General features: G+C 33.3%; 1 protein-coding gene across 2 annotated transcripts in view; it reads right to left on the reverse strand.

Annotated features, from left to right (window-relative positions):
- Positions 1-9,234: 9,234 nt before the first annotated feature.
- Positions 9,235-23,017, reverse strand: part of LOC135146303 (T-box transcription factor TBX20-like) — a 96,755-nt gene continuing 82,972 nt past the window's right edge. The window contains exons 6-7 of one of the 2 annotated variants that reach the window (XM_064078465.1): positions 10,256-10,332; positions 9,235-10,216 (exon numbers count right to left, since the gene is read on the reverse strand). In XM_064078465.1, coding sequence (XP_063934535.1) covers positions 9,745-10,216; positions 10,256-10,332 — 549 coding nt within the window. In that variant the 3' untranslated portion in view covers positions 9,235-9,744. The remainder of the gene's footprint in view (positions 10,217-10,255; positions 10,333-23,017) is intronic. The other variant, XM_064078472.1, reaches the window with a different exon arrangement.

A 23,017-nucleotide genomic window follows, 5' to 3' on the forward strand; every position in this document is an offset into this window, starting at 1 on the left:
CAAAATTTTGTTATGCAAGAACCCACTCGAAATAAACGCACAGCATACTTGTTTCTCTGCAGTTTAATAGTCCATACAAGTTCTTTATTTTAACTTAAAAAATTAAACTTGCGTTTTAAAATTTTATAATTTTCTAAAAAACGGGATTTGTTTGACTGTACTTCATAGGCGCAAAAATTTCTATCTAAAATAACCTTAGACCAATTTTTTACGGTGTATCCATTGTCACAATTTTCTGAGAATTCTTCTTCAATTCTTTATTCGACGATGAAATTATTTATACAATCAGGATAAGATTTTTTTTAAAATCTACTCTTTTCGGTTTGAATTTTCCACGAATGTACATTCTCTTTTCACATAATTTAATTTTTTTTTACATTACAAATGTTCATATGTTCATATTTTTAGCAGCGGATCTCCCATCAAAATTTTCTAAATTTTCTTTTCGATTGCCACTCTCTCGGGCCCGTTTGATACGTCTTCGAGTCGACTTTTGTACCACTCTAATTCTCATTTTCAAATCGACTTCGTCTACCAATAATATATGTATTGTCCTTTTCCTTCTTTTTTGATAGCAATCTAATGTACACTAGCTCGGTTAATCCGAACATTTTCTTAAAATGAATTATCCTTTCCTGGATAAATTTTTTTTAAGGCATTGATGATAGTGTGACCTTTAGTGAGTCATCATATCAAAAAACAAATGTATGACCAAAACAAGTTCACTAAATGTCTCAATATGTCTTGAAAATCGGGCGAAAGCCTCATGGAATTAAATACTCATTTCATCTATACCTCAAAATACAAAAATCGTTCGTCTTGACCTGTAACAAAATTTTATTGATTACCTTCTTTTCTTAGTTTTCTAACGAACAAGTTAACGTATTAAATATTTTGCTGGAGGTATTTTTACTTTATGCTAATATTACAAACTCCAGTCTAGCGTTAAAACACTTTGAAATCAAAAGAAAACTTCAAAATAATTGTTACTTTCATTTTAGAAATATTAATTTTCTTTCTTTCTCAAAATATTCTGTTGAACAAATGCTTATGTAACTAAAATTTCTGCAAATACCTTTTATGATTTGTAGAGCAATTGGTTTTTTAAGAGCATCCGAACAATAATGTTGTGAATGAGCTGTTTACAGATCAGGTAGGCAAAATAGATATTTAAGCATCTAGAGCCGAAAGAAAAGGTTTACTTCTACGGGAATCGTCAGCATTTTATCGTAAAGTGCACTTAAAATAGCACAGCAAGCAGTTCAGTAGTCTAACACATTACCTGTTTAAAATGTCTACAGAACCCGCAACAGATAGAAGTCGACAGTCAGACAGTCAAAGGACCGACAAAACGGAAACGAAAGACCAACATTTTCGTGTTCTGTAGACTACGAATCATTGAAAAAACTTAGGTCCGTCAAAAGGACCCTATTACAATACTTCCCCAGATGAGTGTTGTCATTGTGTCCTATTCAAATGTTCTTCAGACAAATGAATTGTAAAATAGATAAAAATGATAAGAAACTATTTTTTCGAATTCCAAACTATCTGTCAATCAGTAATCCACCTGTTCACTTCTTTGGATTACATATGTAAAAAATTCCATTAAATAAATTAGTGGTAGCTATAGTTTTGTAAGTTTATCTCTCGACACCTCTTCGGCAGCATCGCCGGCGATTTTTGTCCGGATTCCATCTGAACCCGACCGTCAGGAGCTCAGTGATTAGGACAAGGCGTGACGGCATATCAGTCGCTCCATCTTTTTATGCATTGTGTTTACATGGACCGTATCAGATACCTCCGCGGTTCCCTAATGGTTGTTCTGCCATCTTCTGACAGCAGGACAAGGGAATACCTGCTCAAAAGTCGACATCGTCTTCGATTATTTGTCCTGGAATTCGGATCTAAAGACGCTGTTGAAACGCAAGTTCATCCGTCGCCCTAACTGAGTTTAAATGTTGCACCGCCAACAAATGATACAATGTTACGTTCAGATAGCGCATCACCTGCGGAAAGTAATTACATGCCATTAACATAGATTTAACGAAGTCCATTTTAATTTGGAGATTAAAGCTAAGGAGGTCTAGTCATCGTCGGTGGGGTAATTAACCAATCTGATGCCGAAATCAGGCCTCTGTTAACTGACTTGGAACACATTGCGACCAAGTATAAATATAAATTAACAGACTTAACGACCGACATCTTGGTGATTTAAATTGGCGAGGATATTTAATAACACTTAAATGACTAGCTTTAATCATCAGTAGTTACTTCTTTTACTATCAACGTCCGAATTTTATTATTGCATTTCAATTTAGTTTATGTGCACGGATATAAAATGCCAATTTGTAGAACGATTGTAATTAATGGTTTCACTTAATAATAGCCTCAAGATGCTCCATTCTCCTAAAATGATAGTTTCTATGAAGTTCTTTCAGTTTAAATCCCAGAGGGTAAAAATGATGCAAAAGTTGCGTTGAAGGTTTAAATATACCAACTTTTATTTTACGGTATTTGGTAACATTATTAAGCGTGGAAATTATACGTAGTGTTGTAAAACTATGCAGAACATTTCAGACTTACTCCCCTTCCATATTAAAATGATTAGATATTTTTATTCATAAAAATACAAGTATACCTACTGCTTCAACAAGTACGGGATCACCAGGTATCTCAAAAATATTTTCAAAACTTCTTTTTCGTAATAATTTTTGAACTAAATAGTGTATAACAACTTTTTTTTTAAATTGTAGGTTATCAAAAATTGTTGAGGTACACCATTTAACAGGAGTATGGATTCGGAATAACGTTTTTAGTAAAGATTCACGTCGACAAGATCCACATATATTATTTTTTCTTTATAAAATATGAAATTAAAATTTGATGAGGTACTTATAACAAAAAGTCGATGAAACAAATTAGTTGAGAAATACACTGCCCCGCAAAATTAACGCAAAATTTTTTTTAGATAACGTTATTTTTTCCACTTTCGTCCCTAATTCGTAATTACTAAATCAAATATAGAAATTCTAGAACAAAAATCGACAAAAACAACAAACTAATAATGATTTGGAACCAAATTGCAAGAAACCAAAAAATAACATCTTATTTGATAATGCTTTAAACGTCGCTCAGTTAAGACTTAATAACATGTATTGTCTCCTTGAGCATTGATAACAGCTCGCATACTGTTAATCAAATTTCTAACTTCTTATTGATCAAAGTGTTAGCTCTAAGAGGATAGTATGAGGGTGATATAATGCTTTAATTCTTTTTCCCACTATGTCCCATAAATGTTCGATGGGATTGAGGTCCGGACTTCGTGCAGGCCAGTTCATACGTACGACTACCAGTTGTGCAAAATAAAATTTTAAAATTTTGGGTAAATTTTGCGGGGCAGTATTACCTAAATTTGAGCAATGAATTTAAGGTGTGTGCCTCAGAAATAAAGAACCGGTACCAAATGTGTGTTACAATTTTCTGTGCGACTGGCTGCTTTCATATTTTCTCGATGGGTCATGACCCATAGATTACGAAAAATGGCTCGCCTACTTCCGTCTGTCTGTCTGTCTGTCTGTCTGTCCGCCGTCCGTGATGATTTCTGTTAAACAGATATTCCCCGAAACTGCCGTTTCGATTTTTGTCAAATTTTATATGTGTATTACGAATATCATGTAAATGATAAAACACTAGCCACATTTTGTCTAATAATCTCCATCAATAATGTGATGACGTCAGTTAAAATTATGCATACTAAATGGGTTTTAAATTGTATCAAATAACATGATCCTATACGTGTAGTTTATGAATCCATGTTGAGTTTTTATCCAAAACGTCCAGATTTTTTGAAAAAAAACAACAAAATTGCAAATGTTTTAAAGTTAATAGTGTAAAGTCATAAGCATGATAAATTTTTAATCAAAATATATTTGCTTATCGTCAAAATTGATGACGTCATCTCAAAATTTTGCCAAATAGATCCTTTCTAAAATGTGCAAAATATGATGAATCTATTCTTGTGATATATCATTGCATTAATAATTTTTGGTTTGTTTATATAGAATGACTCAAAAAATGTATTAATGACTCAATTTATTTTACTGATTAAGTTTTGCAAATATTTTAAGGTTATCGTAATCATGGTAAATCGTTAATCAAAATGTATTCATTTATCCCCTCCTAAAAAATTCGTGACGTCATTCAGGACGAATAAATCTTTTCTGAATTATGCAAAATCTTATCAGATTATCACTCTATACTTATAATTTATCATTGCACGCATAGTTTTTAGATTTGCATATGCAGGTGGCTCAAAAAATGAAGGAATCAATTTATTTTATTGATCAAATCAAGAATAGCTCACTCCATTTTCCGGTGGCGGCTCGTGACCTTTTGAAATGGGGGGGACAGAATTTGATTGATGAGTTAACTATGAATATATAAAACAGGTTGTTATTATCAATTAATAGAATAATTGTGTGAAGGAAATAAATACAAAAATACATTCAATAAAAGTAAAAAAGGATTTCTCCACATACCTTTTTGCCTTCGGTTAAAATTTTACGTTCGTGGCATCTAAAAGTTCATTTTGAACAGTTTTAAGTGTTCTTTTAAAAACCGTTGCTTCTTTCAAATGATTTGAGAAAGCAGAGTCCAATTCAGCCGTAAAATCAACCAGACCTCGAAATATACCTGGATTTTGTGATTTCGTCATGTCCACGTAAAGCAAGTTCAAACACTCCACAAAATTTACACATTATCAATCGGCCTAATACGAGTATATGGCGATTTTTGTCGTCCCTTGCGTTATGTGCCCGAATCTTATTAAAATAGGCGGTGTGTAGTTGTTTCCGAATGTCTGTATTACCGACAAGATTATCCAAGAATATTTATCCTACGTGTTCGCACAGAATGAAAATCAAAATCCGCGATAGTAACTCAATCCTCCCGAGCACGGTCGAAACGGGATCACAGTCCAGTTGTATCAGGCGTATATCAGGCGGCTACGACGTGTGGTTTCCATGGCAACGGTGTAAACAAAACATCTATATCAGCCATGATTCGGTCCGCCCATCTTTAGATGTAAATGGATATAAGTTTTGATACATTTTGTAGAAGTGGAGCGAAATAAAAAAATTAGTTTTGATAATTATGACACAAATTTCCGGATAATTTTTTAACTATTGAAAATTACTATTTTACCATGTCCGGTGTGTTTGTAGACGTTGTAATTTTGCGGGGGTATGTGCCCTTGTGCCCCCGGGCACCAGCCGTCTCTACCATTTTCCCGAAAATTTGGGTATGTTTCATTGTTCTTCAGGAGCGAACGAAATTCTGTCGAAACAATGTTCGACCAATTTGTTTACTTTTACGTGCGTTAAAACTTGCGATTTAAAAATCTGTTAATAAATGGTAGCGAAAATAAGTTTTTAAAACTACTAACCGCAAGTGGTCGTAGGTACAATAAATTTTTTAGAAAAGTTGTCGATCTAAAATGTCAAAAAAATGTATAAATGTAAAAAATTCTAAGCATAAATGCAATATAAAAGTGATTTCTAATAATAATTGATGAAATTCATTAAATTAATCAAATTTCTCGAGACATTTATACAGGGTGTTATTGAAATACATGGAAACAAAAAATCTGGTGAATGTAGGGAACCTAAGAAGTCAAATGAACGTTTGTTGTTTTAGTAAAATTTTGAAAGGAACATTTAGCCCCTATCCAAACATTCATTCCTCCACTGATAAATAATGGTTTCACGAAAAAATGTGAAACCTAGTAACTGAAAACTGCCGAGGTGTAACTACTGTTTCTATTAATTTATTGCTAGCAACAAATAAACAATGACAATAATTAATGAACTGACAATTAAAACTTCAAAATCATAATTTAATCAACCATAAAATGAAACAAAACGTAACGTATGCACTAGAACAAGTTTTCAAAATGTCCACCACCATTTCGTATACACGCTTCCGCACGTCTAATCAATGATTGTTGCCTTGTTCATGTAGAGTTCTCCACACCACAAAAGGTGAAACTCCCACTCGGTAAGACAATCGTCTAATGCTTATACCTGGATCGTTTTCAACGACATTCAAAATTTCTTCTTCGGCATCAAGTGTCCGTTCTGTCCTTTCACGACCACGATCACTAAAACGAGGTTGAAATTTCCCATTTTCTCGTAGACGCTGAACAACGTTAGCAAATGTTTTATGATTTGGCAATCTTCGTTCGGGAAATGCTTCTTGGTATAAACGTCGAGCTTCCAAGGAGTTTCTTAAGGCTTGTCCATACATCAGAACCATGTCAGTCATTTGAGAATTAGAAAAATTAATTTTGTTCTTCCAAAAAATTGCAAAAACGTCAAAAAATGATGGGCTAATGAATGTATTGTCATGTTAACAAGCAACAATTTTACCTACTTTAAATTACTATAGTGATCAAATTTACCTTTAACATTTTTGGAATCAGTAGCGCACACGCAAATTTTAACAGATTTTCAATCAATTTTATCTCGAAAACTAAACGATTTTTATTAGATCAATATTTGATGCATAAATTCTCTACATCATGACCAATTACCTTAAAAAAAGTTTCCATCTATTTCAAAAATACCCTGTATAGGCAACATGGCTAACTTTATCCATTCAAGCCACTGAACTTTCGAGCGGGATTGTCGAACTACATATAAGGAAATTAATTGGCACCAAAGTTTTTCTATCTTCAACATTGATATGGTTAGTTTTGCCGCATTTTATCCCAATGATGCTTTAAGAGGATATTTTGGTGTGATTTATTTTCTAAAAGTCTGTTAAGGGTGTTATAAACTTCGATATCAATTGAATATATAAAAATATAAAATAACGAAAATTTTCATACCAATATCTATGGCTAAAAAATTTCGTTATATATTAGCGATATGTGGCAAATGTTGAGCTAGCAGTACGGAAAACGTTTTCGTTGAAGACTATCCGCACAGTGATAAAAGTAAAGTTCTTTGATTTTCAAAATATTATATAATAACAAATATTAAACTAAAAAAAAAACGCGATTTTTTATTATAGGTTTACGAATTTACAAATTTACAGCTGATGATTATGATTAAGTACGCGCACAATCTAGACGTAGGTGTACACTTATTTTGCAAAACCACGTAAACTTTTAACGTCATATTATACTAAAACTGTGAAAGGAATCTGACCATCTTATTGTCTTATACATGGATGATGACATAATAATTATGCGATCTTTAACTGATGAAGTTTTGTTTCTTATTTAACTCACATGAATTCTTAGAGTATGCCAAATTACTCGATCAAAAGTCATAAATACGAGTACCTTAATTAAATTTAGTATTTTCAGCAAAAACATTTTTTTTTAATAATTTAACTTGAAGCTATTGCGAATTAAATTCAAATTACTTAAATTAGAAAAGACGTGCAATTTCTTGAGATCATTCAGGACAGAAGAAATAGATAAGCAAGCAACAACAGAATATTTAATAGAAAGCATTAAGTATTTTTATGATAACGCATTTTCTTTATCCCAAATAACCAGTAATAGTCGATAACCTCATTTTTAATAGTGTTTTGGATATTCGTACCATTGTGCATTAATAGACTGTTGTGATTTTTGCATGTAGAAAATTTTAATTACAGTGTTTTTAATAATTAGAGAAAAAATATTGGACGCTGAATGTTGTGATAATGAATTTTGAATTTTTTTGAATTTGTAGTGTTCGATAAAGATTTTATAAAATATTGTACAGATTTGTAAACAATTTGTAGCAAATTCATGTAAAAGTTTAAAATTTACATGGATTAACATATTTGTAATTACCTATCTTAACTCCTCGACTGTTATTATGTAGTTCGCTTTATACTGTAATTCATACTGTCAGAACGACAAAAAGACAACCTTTAATAACATATCAGCATCGTATTTCTGTGTTATACTAAGAGAAACATGTAATTTTATATTGTTTAAAATTTTAATAATTGTTGCAAGCCATCAAAAATTCTTGTTGATCGTCTTTTATCACTAAAACTTATGTCTGCATCATAACGTACATCGACAGGACATTCCAAAAAAGTAAGGTTATAACTAGGTGGTGTGAAGTAAACTGAACGAAACACCAAAATCCAAACGATAAAACTGACAAATTACAATGAATCTGCGCATATCTGATGATGCTTTGGGACACACGTTCTTCAAAAAAGACGATCAAGTAGTAAATAGGGAGTTTTTTATTGTTCATTATACGTATATCCAATATTCAACCTCATCTGATCAGTTACTTCACAACTTCTGTCCGTTTAGGAGAGAACAGAACTCATAAAAATATTTATAGGAAGGAAATTAATAATTTGACTTTAGTTTTATATTTTTCTAATTTTCTTTTGTTTTAATTAATGGAATATTTATTAAGCAGAATAAATTAGATATGTAGAATCACTGCAGCACATAACGATAACTGGAAAGCTTACCTTGATTGTGTAGTTAGACTCTAGACATCCACAATAATTTATTTTTATTTGTTACTGCAGAAACTATTTTTTATAGCTATATCAGACAAAATTTAAAAAGGTGACCAAAAAATTATACAAATAATTCACACGAACTTGCAACAAACACGTCAATAGAGTTTGTTAAATTTATTCCAGCATGGATGTTGCATTGTGATGGGAGACCCGTGAAACAACGTTAGAGGGTACACAACAAGAAACGATAATTATCTGTAGTCAATATATGTCTCGAAGACATTTCTTCATCTGGTGGTCTTCATCAATCACAACACACATTAGCTTGTCTGTTTCGTACCCCTGGTTGATTCTGTCTGCCCCCACTGCATCGTCGCATATCATGGACAAACCTTGTCATTAATCAAACACAAAATATTTATATACTTCTTATATGACGTCGTAGTTTAGAACGTTTCATATCTCAACATGTATGAAGGATTTATTTTTGTATTATATTCAAGGAAAGATGAATGTGTTCTTTGACTGAAATGTCAAATTGGTTACGGAGAGTTAACCGGACTATTAGTATCACCATTAAGTGACTTTCACGTTTCAAAGTATCTACATATTTCTCGATATTATCGGGGATAATAAACACAGTATCGATCTAAAGATTAAAGTGTTGAAAATAACAAAACTGTTAGAGAGTTTTTTAAAATGCATTTATTTCTTGGAAAGATTTAGAATATTATAATCAAACCTATCTCGTTTGTGTCATACACAACTATGCAATTACATTCTGAAGCAGCTTTTAAACAATTAATTATGCGAGGAAGTATAATGATCTACACATCGTCATCATGTCCTTCAACGGGGTTTGTTTGAGTGCTTCTTGTATAGAAACTACTTAATAAATGATGCTCAACCGACGCTTCCTCTGCTGAAAGACATAATGAACAGCGCCACATTAGCTTACTATAATAAATTATAATTATTTACAGACATATTGTACACTTGTTTTGGAACTTCGGAATTAGTTAACACATTGAAAAGTTATACGCTACAAAAGTTTTGGTTTTCATAATCTTAAGCCGTATATTTACAAAAATTCGCAAAATTACATTGCGTTAACGTAAACGTATGCCGCTAACTATTTACTTAAATTTAAAATATCAATACTTTTTTAATATAGTACATTTTTTCTTTCCATAACGAATCATTTTTACATATTTGTAGAATCGGCTAAATATATATCACAAAGTGTAAGGAACCACCTCAAGTTGGGCTACTGGGCGACTCTCTGCCGTCTCTTAAACTAGTGTCAGGCGACGATTTAGGAAGAGAAGCATATGGAGAATATCTGTGTTGAGCCAGAGGTCTTGCTAACGGAGACATTTGCGAATTGAGGTGCGAACTTCCAGCAGCAGCCACAGCCAGTTGATGCTGATGTTGAGCAGCGAGCAAAGATGGTCCCAAACATGCCCACTGATTCCAGAGCACTCCCGGAGAAACCGCACTACTTTGAGACGCACTAGCACCATAAAGTCCTCCCATTAATGGGCCATAAGGACCAGCCGCTGCAGCTGCAGCCCTTAGAAATAACTGGGACCGTGCCGCCAAAATCGCCTTTTCTTCGATTGATAAATTGTTGTTGTGAGTATCTAAGTCGGCAAACGGACGCAACGGAGAGCGAAGGTAGTGTTGTTCGGCTAACATCGATTCCATGGTTTCTCTGAAAATATGAGCACTATAGGAATACATACATATTCAGGTTTTTTAAAAGTACCTTTCAAACTCAGTGAGACGGGAGGAATCTCTAAAGCCCTTGGCGAACGGATTGCTGTCAATCTTTAGTTTGGTTATCTGTAAAGACGATTGGCAATAATTAATAAGGGTTGAACGAAAGGACAGGGAATAAATATTTTAAATACAATTCACTTTAGATTTAGAAAGTAGTTCCTACTAATTCTGTGTAGCGTATTACGTTAGGACGCGTAACGGTAAATGATGAGAGAAATGTAAAGTTAAAAACTTTTCGTGATGGCTTAACGAGGTCTCATTTAGGAACATCCTGTAAAAATTTGCTAATAATTTTTTTTTGTGATGTTTAACAACAATAATAATATATTCTTTATTACCCAATAAAATTTACTATTTACAGGAAAATATTAACAAGTGGGTTTTATGAAAATAATACAAAAAACATAGTGGTCCTTGTTGTTTTCCTTCAATTAATATTTCGAGACGTTCGTTAAAATTTTCTCTTTCTTTGAAAGATCCTTTTATTTAATCTAAATTTGTTTTTTTTTCTAATCAAAATTTTATATAATGAATGACTTAACAAAGGATACGGATCCAATATAACAAAAACCTGTAAATGGCGCTAGCAATTAATTTTTCGTAATTAAATTTTATGTCATTGTCTGAATAGCAAAAGAGCAAAGAAAATATACGGAACCTAGAACGGTGCGTATTTTTACTTTTTTTCCGTAGGTAACAGTCAAAACCTGTTATAAAATTATACGTTGAAACGAAAAAAATATTTCACGTACACACATATGTGTTCGTTTTGCTTTTACTTTCCAAGTGCAAGGCTAAAGTAGTATTGTAATAGAATAATTTTGACGAAGGATTTCACGTTTTCTCGAAATTACACACAGAGTTTGTAAATTGATGATCGATAATCTCTGACATTACGTAATGAAACATTAAGCGTATCTATTTGATGATTATTATAAATAGTGAAAAGCTATCAAAGTTTGTCTGACCATCCGCTCAAAAAAGTTGATAGCGTCATTTCAAAATTGTTATGTTAGGTATGGTTTAAAATTTTAAATTAATTTAAAAAAAAACTGAAGTACAAGTTCAACAAGTCCCGCTTGTGACAACATCTATAAAGTAAAAATCAGTGGCATAAATTACACCCCCGCAGTTCTCGCGTCATGGGAGCGCCAATTGCAAGGGTTTGTGTAAATTGCACAAGTACGGAAAAATGATAAAATTTGATTTTGCGAATTTTATTTAGACTTTTATTATGAGAACCCCTGTAAGTTGAAATAGACATATGTATGTAATGTTAAAGTAACTCTAAAGGAGCGTGTTATTACCTGTATGTTTCAAATAAGTTTTTACTTTACAAAATTTTGTGATCAACAGTTTTGGAAGGACACGTATATCAACTTGGATTGGCACAGAGTAATACTAACAGTATTATAATCCCAAATTTTCGGGAAAAACGAGTCGGCTATTCCTAATTTAATCAATGAAATAAATTAGAAAATGAAATTTATTAATTTTTTTTGAGCCACTTGCATAAGCAAAGCTAAAAAAAAATTCAAAGCGGATTCGTACACAAGTATATTGTTGTATGAGATTTGAATCATTTTAAAATAGAGTTCTTTCAAATGACGTCATCAAATTGTTGGTGGGGATACTTAACTAAATTTTGGTTAGCGTTTTACCATCTGCATGATATTCCTAGTATACATTAAAAAATTGACAAAAATCGGTCCTGTAGTTTTAGAGATTATACCTATGTCTAATAAAAATCGACAAACAGACAGACGGAAACGGAAGACTCCTTGGCCATTCGTCCGCTAAACTCGATTACTATACTTTCTTAACTTACGCTCAAGAACTAAAAATCACCTGGTATATTCGCTCAAAAATATCAAATATAATTGACTGTTTAAAAACTACATTCACATAATAAAAAAAGATTATGGGAATATTTCACATCATGTACTGGATATTCTTGTGTGGTGTATTGATAATTTTTATTTTATTTTCTTCTCCATCTTGGGAAAATGATTGCCACAAAAAATAGAAGTCACAATGTTACCACTGATTTTCTCGGCAGGTGAAAATTTTTTAGGACCGCATACCATGACAACCAGTGAACCTTTAACAACAATATTACTCCTAATATTTTTCTTTATTCTGTTTTGTCGCTTTACGTCTTTTAAAGAAAATCCCCTCTCGAACAAAGGTGTATTTTGACTAAAGATGCATTTTAGCAACCAACGTGAATAAGTTAGTGTTTCAAGTTATACAAACAAATTGACGGAACTGATATTAAAAAAAATAACACTTTCTAATGTACATACTAAATTTAGAATGCGCATTAGTCAGCTAATGTCACAAAATGTATTGTTCAGATTCAGAACGAAGTTGATGTTGTTTTAGATTTCTTTCATTGTGACATCTAAAGTGCATTTTTTTCTAACTAAACATAATAATATAAAATAGTTAACTCGCAGTGACAACTCTTCAAACTGACAAATTTTCGAACCAAAGTTAAGTAAAACTATTTTTATTTTTTGTAAATAAAATGTTACTCTTACAATTCCGCTAAGTGTGTTTGTTATTTATCTAAAGATATATTTAGTTTTTTAATGACCATTTTGTTTGAGTAATTTTTTATTATACATATAATTCATTCCTCTTTTTCATGATGTAATTTTAGCTATTAACTGGCCCTCATTGATGATTATTAAATATCCCACACTTTTCAGTTGTAAAATAACAACTTGTGACAAGTGTTACACACATTTTTATCTTCTGTAATTTTGGCTTTCACTAAGATTTATATCAATTTGTATCTACATACTTATATAACTTTTGAACTTAGTCGAATCAATTAAGTTCTCGACCAAGCTGAACTACACTAAGATCGTACGCCAGCTTAACATCGACATTAACCCTGCGAAGTAGTTTAGAAAATAATAAAATGTTTAATTTGTAAGTGGAAATTACCGATTATTATCTGTTAGTGGTTCGTTGAGTTGAGCTAAAGCTTGACCTATTATTTTCTAGTATCACTTATTTCCCATCTTTTATCATTTTAATCAAAGATACAGTCAATCATTATTTCGATAATTCCGGGGAATTCTTTTGGTAAAAATATTATCGACCTATATTCTACATATATTTCAGTATAATTACTCTTAATACAAAAAAGCTAGAATCTATTACTATCACTACTGTACCTACTTATAAATTGTTGATTATGATTTGTACCTAAAATAATTTAGACAAAAGATTTCTCGCAGCAGACTGCCATATTACAGTAGAAAAATATCCTATTAAGTGGACTTTAAAAAACATTAAATTTTTAGTGTAGTATTCAGATTTATAAATACCTGAAATGCAGTTGCAGAGGGCGACTAGCACTTTTCCAATAAACGAAATAATATCGAAAAAATATCCGTATTTTAAGCTAAGTCAGAATAAACCGAACAGGTGTTTGTAAAATTTTGCTGTCAAATAATATACGGTACATAATAAATAAAATGGTTGCAGGACCTCTCTAGCTTCCACCAACTCCGTCATTAGTAATTATATGTTTTGACAGTTATACAGTGTCATTTAACCTAGTCTGTTTAAGTTTATAACAGTAAAATTCACCAAAGTCACCTTGAGTTATTGACAAAAATGCAAGCGTCTCACCAGACAAGGAGTCTTCCAATCAACGACTAACTTAATCGCATCTTAATAACAACCAGTTCACCGTTTGTTAATTCCTTTGTGCTGAAGCAATTGGCAAAAACGAATGCGAACGTCTTCAGATCGGGCGTTCATAATTAGTCAAGAATCATGGACATCAATAAAAGGGAGAGGAAATCAGTAAAGCAAACAGGACGTCAGTTCGGAGATGAACTCCTGGGGTGGGCCAATTATCTGTTCGTGGGGAGTGACAGCACCCGATGGAGAATGTCTGGAATGTACTGAGCGCCCACCGTGCGCTCATTCTTCAGGACCTATCCCGTACATGATGTATGAGACAAGATCGACTCATAAGATGACATCTGATACAAGACCGGTTTAGCTAGATGTAAAAGAGTAATTCGCTAAAACGGAAACGCAATTATGACAGAAAGAATAGTTAAAATGATTCATTCGAAGCTCTCCGAAGTAACCGCACACATTCTACCGGAGGCGTCAAAACCAACATTCGCAATTAATGCCTGCTTACACATAATTTATTTCATTCCAAAATCCCTTTGAATCTGCTCGAATATAAATTTTCTCGCGACACGAATTATTCTTCCAGTTAATGCGCAATCATTTAATTAGATAACATCTCAATGCTAATATATTAAACGGATGATGGTCATATGATATTCTACCAGGGTAGCGTATAAAGCGTTCCTCTTCTTATTTTAATCCACAAGATCAAAGCGCCTTTTGTATATGCTAGCAGCGAACTTTCAAGTTAGAGCTCGCTTTTCTTTTTCTAACATTCTTCGAGTTTTAGCGGCTAGAAAGAGAAGGAAATTAAATAAAACAAGGTTGTGGTGCTACGTCTGTTCTCGCTCTTTCCGTGCTTAATTCAGGTATGGTAAAGAAAGACGGATGGTGAATTATAGCACTAAACCGAGCAGTAGCGCCAGTCACATGTGCGAAGGTGTTTTATGGGCTTCTTGTAGGCGATCATCGTGGAACAGCAGGCGCAGGAGAATTCCTCCACGTTTTCATTTTCGCCTACCGTACTCACCTATTCTGACTACGTACAAGACAAATTTAATTTACCTATAAGTAAATAATTCAGTATTTTTCGAGTACCGCACACTGGAAGCTGCTTCCAAGGCAGACGGTTACGAACATACCTGGACTTACTTTCCTGCTCTCCAGGAATAACTCAGTAACAAACGTCGCGAGCACTTTTCGTCACATAGGCGGCGACTTCGAAAAATGTTGTCGAGTTTTAGTTAAATGGATTAGAGTGAGCATTTAAATGTTAAATCATTTACGCACAAATATTGACAATAATAATACATATTAGTAGTATATTAAATGATGAACGTATAATGTAGGCTATATTACACGAGGATCAAGTTTACACTGAGATGAAGGCGAGTATGTAAATCACTCAAAGGTAATACAGCCCACTGTACGCGAATTAAATAGTAGTATTATCTTTATCTCCAAAACTGCCAATTAAGTAATTATAAAATAAAAAAAGAGACTAGTCTTATTTATTTATTTATTGAAATGAATTATTTATTATCGACATTATTCCAATTATTAAAAGTTATAGTTGACAGTAAACGAATCAGTATCAGCGAAATTAACGGTACTGTTGCTTGAAATCTTAACACTTCTACTTGTAGAAATATCATTATGAACAACTTGATTATCAGTATTTGAATTATTCTGGCATGCAGTTTTTCTAGCTGCTTTCATTTTATTCTGTCTTGAATCAGCAATCTCATGTTCGCTTCTGCGTCAGCCCTACAGAGTAGCAGATAACCGTTCTAAACAGTGTCCGGTGTATTTTCCGGATCTGGTATCTGTAAAAATTTTGCGATTTCTTTTCCCACTACTCCAAATTTGTTGATACAAATGATTTGCTTCGCACACTTACCGTTTTGGTAATTGCAAAAGAAGGTATGTATATTTGTTTTAACAACGTAAAAGTCGCCAATTATTGTAAAATTGTTAGGAACTTTAATCTTGAACCTTCTGTGCATGTAGTTCATTTGCATGGCAGACTCCCATTACTCCTTTTATTAATGCAACTTTAAAAATTAGAATTATGAATGGATGAATTAATAACACATTGCTGAATACCTTTAGTGCTAAATATTTAATATCAGGTGCTTCATTAATGAATTTGTTGATACTTTTGATTTGACATACATAAAGGGTTCATTGTTTGACAGTTGGAAATAAAAAATATTTTGTATGTGCACATGCCTTTCATTTAGAGTAAATGCTAAATCGCTATGTAACTAAAGGTTAAAACGCATCCTTGAGGAAGTTTGTTAAAGTTCCAAATTTGTTTCATGTTTTATTTCCTATAAAGGATTGGAACTGTTCGACTCATGCACAAATCGTCCACAGAGACATGAAACAATTTATCTGGAAGCAGGTCGTGGGAAAAATATAAAAGTAAATTCGTCCTAAGTCACATTATATATTAAAACAACCGAAATTATCCACGCATTTGTCCGAAAACGCTCTTAGTGTCTTCGTCTGACATTAATTATTGTATGTACAAGTTCTTCATTTTATCTGTTCACACCTGACAATTTTTGCATAGGCAACATATGATACACTTCGTCCAATTTAATTTTTTTTTAATAAGCAGTCATGCATAACAATCACAGAAAAAAAATGACACAGATGTCAATGCCAAATAATGACAAAATTGGAAAATTTAATACTCAATTTATTAATGGATCAGATTAGAACAAAACCGAATTTATAATAAATGTTCGAAATGCCTGCCTCCACTATCTTCACAAAGTCCTATCCTATGTTCAAAATCTCTACGAACTCTATCTAACATGTCGGGAGTTATAGGTCTGCATGACGCTATTATCCTTTCCCGTAAGTGATTTTCATTTTCGATTGGGACACTATAAACGTCATTTTTCACCAAAGAAAAAAATCTAATGGCATTAGATCAGGGCTCCGTGCAGGCCAAGCGTACTCTTCTTCTCTAGGAATAAGTCTTGGTCCAAACGCTCTGTGTAAATAGCTCCTAACGTCTCTCTGATAATGAGCGGGAGCGCCATCATTTTGAAACCAAATTCTTCTTCGTATGTCTAGCTCTACGTTCTTCAACAGTTCAGGTAAAATATTCTTTAAAAAATTTAGATACATAGTTTCGTTTAAATTTCCTTCAAAAAAATCTGGACCAATGACGTGGTCACCAACAACTCCACCAAGCATTAACTTTGAAAACTTCTTGGAAGTGCTTTTCCTGATACCAATGGGGATTTTACTGGGCATAGTAATGTGAGTTGTGTCTGTTTACACACCCGTTATTGGTAAATGTGAGTTCATCCGTAAACAAAACGTTAAATAAAAATTTTTGATTGTCGCGTAATTGAGCCCTCAGGAATTCGCAAAACACTAACCATCGGATAAAATAGCTTTCTGTTAAACGTTGGACAATTGTCAATGGATGAAATTGATTTGCCTTTAAGATGTTGAAAACCGAACCCAAATTAATCTCCATTTATGTTGCAATCTGTCTTTGACTCACGTGGGGATGTTCTGTTACACTTTCAATTATAGCAGCTTCATTATCCAGCGTTGTTACAGTCAGGATTTCTAACTTAATTTTTTTTTAATTGCCCAAGTTCTCGTAAATTTTTTTCAAATTTTCTAAACGCTTGATGTGAGGGAGTTCTTCTATTGGGATATTGCCTGGCTACATTTTTGTCACACTTTCCCAATATTAATAGCATGTCTGTTTTTTCAGAATTCGAAAACATTTTAAAGCAAACGAAAATTGAAAATATTTCGCTGACAGAAATAATTTGTCATAATTTTGGTTCTGATCATTGCTATCTTTGCGTTCATTATTATTTAAAAATAAAAATTAATCAAAGCTGTTTATGAAAGGTAAAATGGGTTGCCTATGCAGAAATATTCAGGCGTGAACAGATAAAATGAACACCCTGTATATATTCAAACAAAAATTTATTTTTTGAAATTAAAAAATAATTTGAATAGATGAAAAATATCGAATGCTAAAGTAGTAAACGACTAAGTATCACAAGAGAATAATATTATTACGGATATCAGGAGATGCAATTACATATGTACGAGTAAAACATCTGAACTTCATAAAATATCCGCAAATAAAAGTAAATAAAAAAATTGATTTCAAGTTATTTGGACAGAATTTTCCTCGTTTTTTAAGTATGAAGAATCAACAAATCCAAGTTTTTAGATAAATTAAAAAATTTGATTTTGTAAATTTCATTTTTCTATGATAACCCCTATAAGTTTAAATACTGATATACGTGTGAATTGTAATTAAAATTAAATTGCAGGCGAAGAAGTTTTATATGATGTTTCAATGAATTTCCCCCCCGATACAATATTGAGATGACGTCATCAACTTTTATCAATTTGGATACGTCCGTGGATTTTAATAAAATCGCGTACAAGTATTTTTTCCTACATTGATTCTCATCTTGATACTGACAGTTTCGAAATTTAGTCAGAATACCAAAACTGACGCAGAACGAAAAAAGTTTTAATATTCTCCAAGATTTTAGAGGGATGGTCAGTTCGAGTTGTAACAGATCATTATGGCTTAAATAAAAGCACAGTTCTAAGGGTTAATAAGAGGTGAGTCAAGAAAAGGCTCACAACCTTCCAATCGTAAACAGGATCAAGCGCTTCTGGATCATTTCCGAGAAAACCGATTCAAGATGCAGTTTTTGAAACCAATTCATGTAGCTGCTAAAAAAAGGAAATTAACAGAACTACAAAAACAATCTCGCGTTGTTTTCTGTTTAAATTACTTCTATCGACCAGTTATTTAATGTTTGTGGTAACATATATATTTTTCTACGACGAGAAGGTTTTCAAGTCATGCTATGATGGCAGTATACGAGTGTACCGCCCAGCAAATTCAAAGTATGACGAAAGATTCGTGTCTCCACGAAATTGAACTGGTGACGCAAATCACATAGAAAACGCCCGAGGTTTACTTGCAAAAACTATTTATAAAAAAAAAAATAGACCAAAAAACGCAGGAGAGTTGTGGACAGTGACAATTTCTAATTGTTTAATTCTACAAAACGCAATTTCACATAGCCATAAAGTTATAAAAACTTTGTTACTTGATTTTTGAATTGTACGCCGTTTAATGAGAGCAAGTGTACAGTGTAATACTATAATAATAGCAACAATGTCTTCCCAAAATTTCGAAAAAACGTAATATTTTGCATATTTTACCTAAGATGTCCAGCAAAATTTTGTAATAACGTCAACAAGTTTTTGGAGCGAATAAACATACAAATTGTGATGTACGATTTATCATGCTTACAAGAACTTTAAAACGTTTGCAAAATTTTAGAACATTGGGTTTGCAGTTTCTAGGTTAAATGTATTCATATTTATCATTTAAAGAATATTACAAATATTGCAAATTCTTGATAAGTATGATTTAACGTTTATATGATGTTCTTGAGGTGTTTATAAAATTTCACAACAATCAGTACAATAATTTTAAAAATTATCTCCACAATAAAAATCGTCAAACAACTGTAAACAAACATACGAAAACGGAAGACTTATTTTTTCATACTGTAGGGGTTGTGAAACCTCGAGAAAACATTCGCCGGATTGACTCCAGCATATGCTCGGGAAAAACAGCTCGTATTTTGCATGAGTAAACTATATATTGATGTTGTTATTTTAGTACTTAATAAATTATTATTACTGACATATGAAGTCAATATCCAAGTTTGCAATGAGAAAATCTAATTGGTGATTTGATGACATACTAAAGGCTAAAGGCAAAATTGAATTTTTTGCGAATTTAGCATTGCATGTTTATCGATAACTGTGAGTATTTAGAAATTTTCTTTTGGTATGTTGTTTGCGTCAAGAACAACAATGTTAGTGAGAACGACTTTATTGGTATGTTTCTTTATCATTGGGTTATCTGGTGTGTTGGCTGTAATGTTTAGGTATGTAAGTATTTTGCTATCCCAATATAGCATCGTTTCGTACATTATGAAACATGAAGGAGTCGGGATTTATTAAAAAAATAAGTACTTGTCGAAGAGCCATCACTTGTTCAGTTCTGTACGGAACTGTGTTTGGAAATTAGGGGAACCTACATACTCATATCCTATTTTATTGTCCATCACTGGGTAATGTATGTACTTCCTTTTTTCAGCAGGATTTATGAATTTTTAATGCATACTTCTTGTAAATACAAATTTAAGTTAATTTTTTACGGAATAGTTATACTTGACAGAATAAACTCTATTTTTCAGTTGTTTACGTAATTAACTATAATCTGCTGAGGGTAGTTTCGATTTATTTCATAAGTTATTGCTACAAATTTATAACTATAGCTCTTGTAGCCGTTAAGAAACAGTTAGGTTAACGACAAAAATTACTTCAAATGCTGTACTGTCGAATTACCAGAATTTAGGTCATTACTTAAAGCGTTTTACATTATTCGTAAATCTTGTGTAAACCCAGAAAATAATATTGTAGGTATATAATATTGCAAGAACTGGCTACGAAACAAATGATGAGTCTGGGACTTAAAAATTACGTTTAATATGTCTTCCAAAAATAAACCAATAAACAATTTTACAGCTACTGAATTCAATAATTCTTTTTGCCCGCTTCTACTTCTGATCACAGCTTCGCAGCTCTCAAGCATACTTAAAGTTATACATCGAATATCCTCTTGGTCAAGGCCATTCTCAATTTGCACCAACTGTTACTAACATCCTCAAGAGTAATGGACTTCGTGCAGGTCATTGCTTGACTTGAAGTCCTACCTCTTGAATATATTGCTACACGATACGTGCACTGTGTGGTAGTGCGGTCTAGCATTATTTTGCTGGAATATGAAGTCCTCGCCTATAAATGGTGCAAACGGCACAACATATTCTTCCAAAATGTCCGATGTGGATCGTTCACTGCGTACGCGCCTCTGAAGACACACCCGCCCAGACCATCAAAGATCCACCTCCAAGAGGAACTTTTTCTTTTTCAACAAAAAATAAGCAAATAAACACTGACAGTTACAAATAACACTGTTTTGTTTTATAAATTTTGCTCTCCATTGGAAAAAAGATTTATTGCACTTTGACAATGAAATGATTTTGCTCATTTTTTTTGCAAAGAAAACGACATAAAAAAAAGGTACAAACAAAATATACTTGTTTCCACATATGCTTGACCTACCACAACATACCCCTACCTGCCTTCTCATTTTGAAAAAAAAACAAAAAACTACAAAATGAGTGGTGCTTTAATTTTGTGGACCAGTGTATTATGTTCAACACAGCTGAATGTAATAAAACTGACTTAACATCGGAAGTATCAACGTGTGACATCATGTGTCATTTAAGACCAGAGTTAAAAAATCATCCGAAATCACGGGCTCTTTACCTAAAGGTGAGCTTACTCATGTTGTTAAAGTCAAGTTAAAAAAACACTCAGAGTTAATTTCCTTTGGGCGGACATAAGAGCAGTCCAGGCTATTTTCCTTATTCCTGGCCTTCTCTTGGTTCCGCCACTGCGACTTGTGCTTCGTCATCTAAGCTTTGGCGCAATTGGCGTGTTCCAGCTCCATAAAGAGAGCGCCCTGAAAGAGGCAGCCAACATTCTCCGACTAAAGCAAACATAAATAATAGTTTTTAAATGAGACAGGACGTTTCACACGACGCGTGTGTGTGGCGAGACACATGATGCTATGTTCTTGTCGAGTGACGGATTGCTGGGGACCAGCTACGCATGCTTCGCGAGCTAACATGACACATTTCACAACATCAATGTGTTAGGAAGTCACTAACGAGCGCTCCCGATACCCGTAAATATCACAGCGAACCCATAAATTTTCCAAATTCTAGAACCGCAAAACACCGTTGCTGCTATCATCCGACTCGGCGGAACGTCAGAAGTGACATTACACTGACTGAAAACCAGACTGATTTCACGCTGGTCGTTGTTTTATAATCGAAATTATATATAGTCGAGTTTCGATAAAGTTAAATTACCAACAAAATTGAATTGTCACAGATATCACATGAAATTAAGTACAAAGTTATGTAATAAATCAAGACCACACACATACCGGGACGGTAAGATCTATGTGTCATTGTAAGATATTCATCATCACAATCACCACGACGTTCCCTAATAACCGATAAGGCTAATTTGAATAAATGTGGCCAAAGTAGAGATCAGCTGGTAAGAATAAATATATGATCGGTCATTTAAATCAGACGTTCTTTTTTTTCAGAATCAGTCCAAATTTCAGTTTTCTCATGGAAATTTTCGTAGAGCTGGGTGTTGATATAGTGCGAAAAACAAGCTGGGGCTGGGAGATTTATCAAGTGCTACTGAGATTCCGAACTTACTTTCGTCATCGAGGCCATCGATTTCTTCCAGGACCGATCGCTTTCGTTTGAATGTAAATGACTTTGGAATACATGTAAATAAAGATCATAAGTGAGCAACTATATTTAGCGGCGATTGTTCGGAATTCCACTGCGGAGCAACTCATCATTTGTTCGTCACCTCGTTGTAATTTCTATTTCTGATCGAAAAACGGTTGGTGTTAATGTGTGGTCGACGCTGATGACCCTCTGTTTGAGCAACAATACATTTGCAGTTCGTGAATTGGTAAAATTGTCACTAGACTCGAGTTCATTTATCCACCTATCAGCACAAAGTTCTGGGTGGGCTGACAGTTTTGGCAGTATGCCAGGCGTCGAGGCGTGAGCTTGTTAATTGAGAGATTGCTATTTGGTCAACAATATTTTGTATAGGACAAACTTAATCTGGCGATGTATAAATATTGTCGCGTCTGCAACTTATGATTAAAGCGTAACATCTGCTCTGTCAGGAATTTGTAATGGACGACTGCCGAGAGATCCTTTTTTCATACCGTAGACTCCTAGTCTCAATCTACCGAGGATAAATTATGCTTCACGCACAATTACAAACATAATCGCAAAAAGCCAACGGAAAGTTATTATTATAACATTATTTAGATACAGACGCGGGAAAGGCTTTGGACGGACTGTCAATAGATTGATATAATTTT

Source organism: Zophobas morio, unplaced genomic scaffold, assembly GCF_036711695.1.
Source record: "Zophobas morio isolate AGI-343-1 ecotype UQ-CSIRO unplaced genomic scaffold, CSIRO_AGI_Zmor_V1 ptg000005l, whole genome shotgun sequence".
Taxonomy (NCBI): Eukaryota; Metazoa; Arthropoda; class Insecta; order Coleoptera; family Tenebrionidae; genus Zophobas; species Zophobas morio.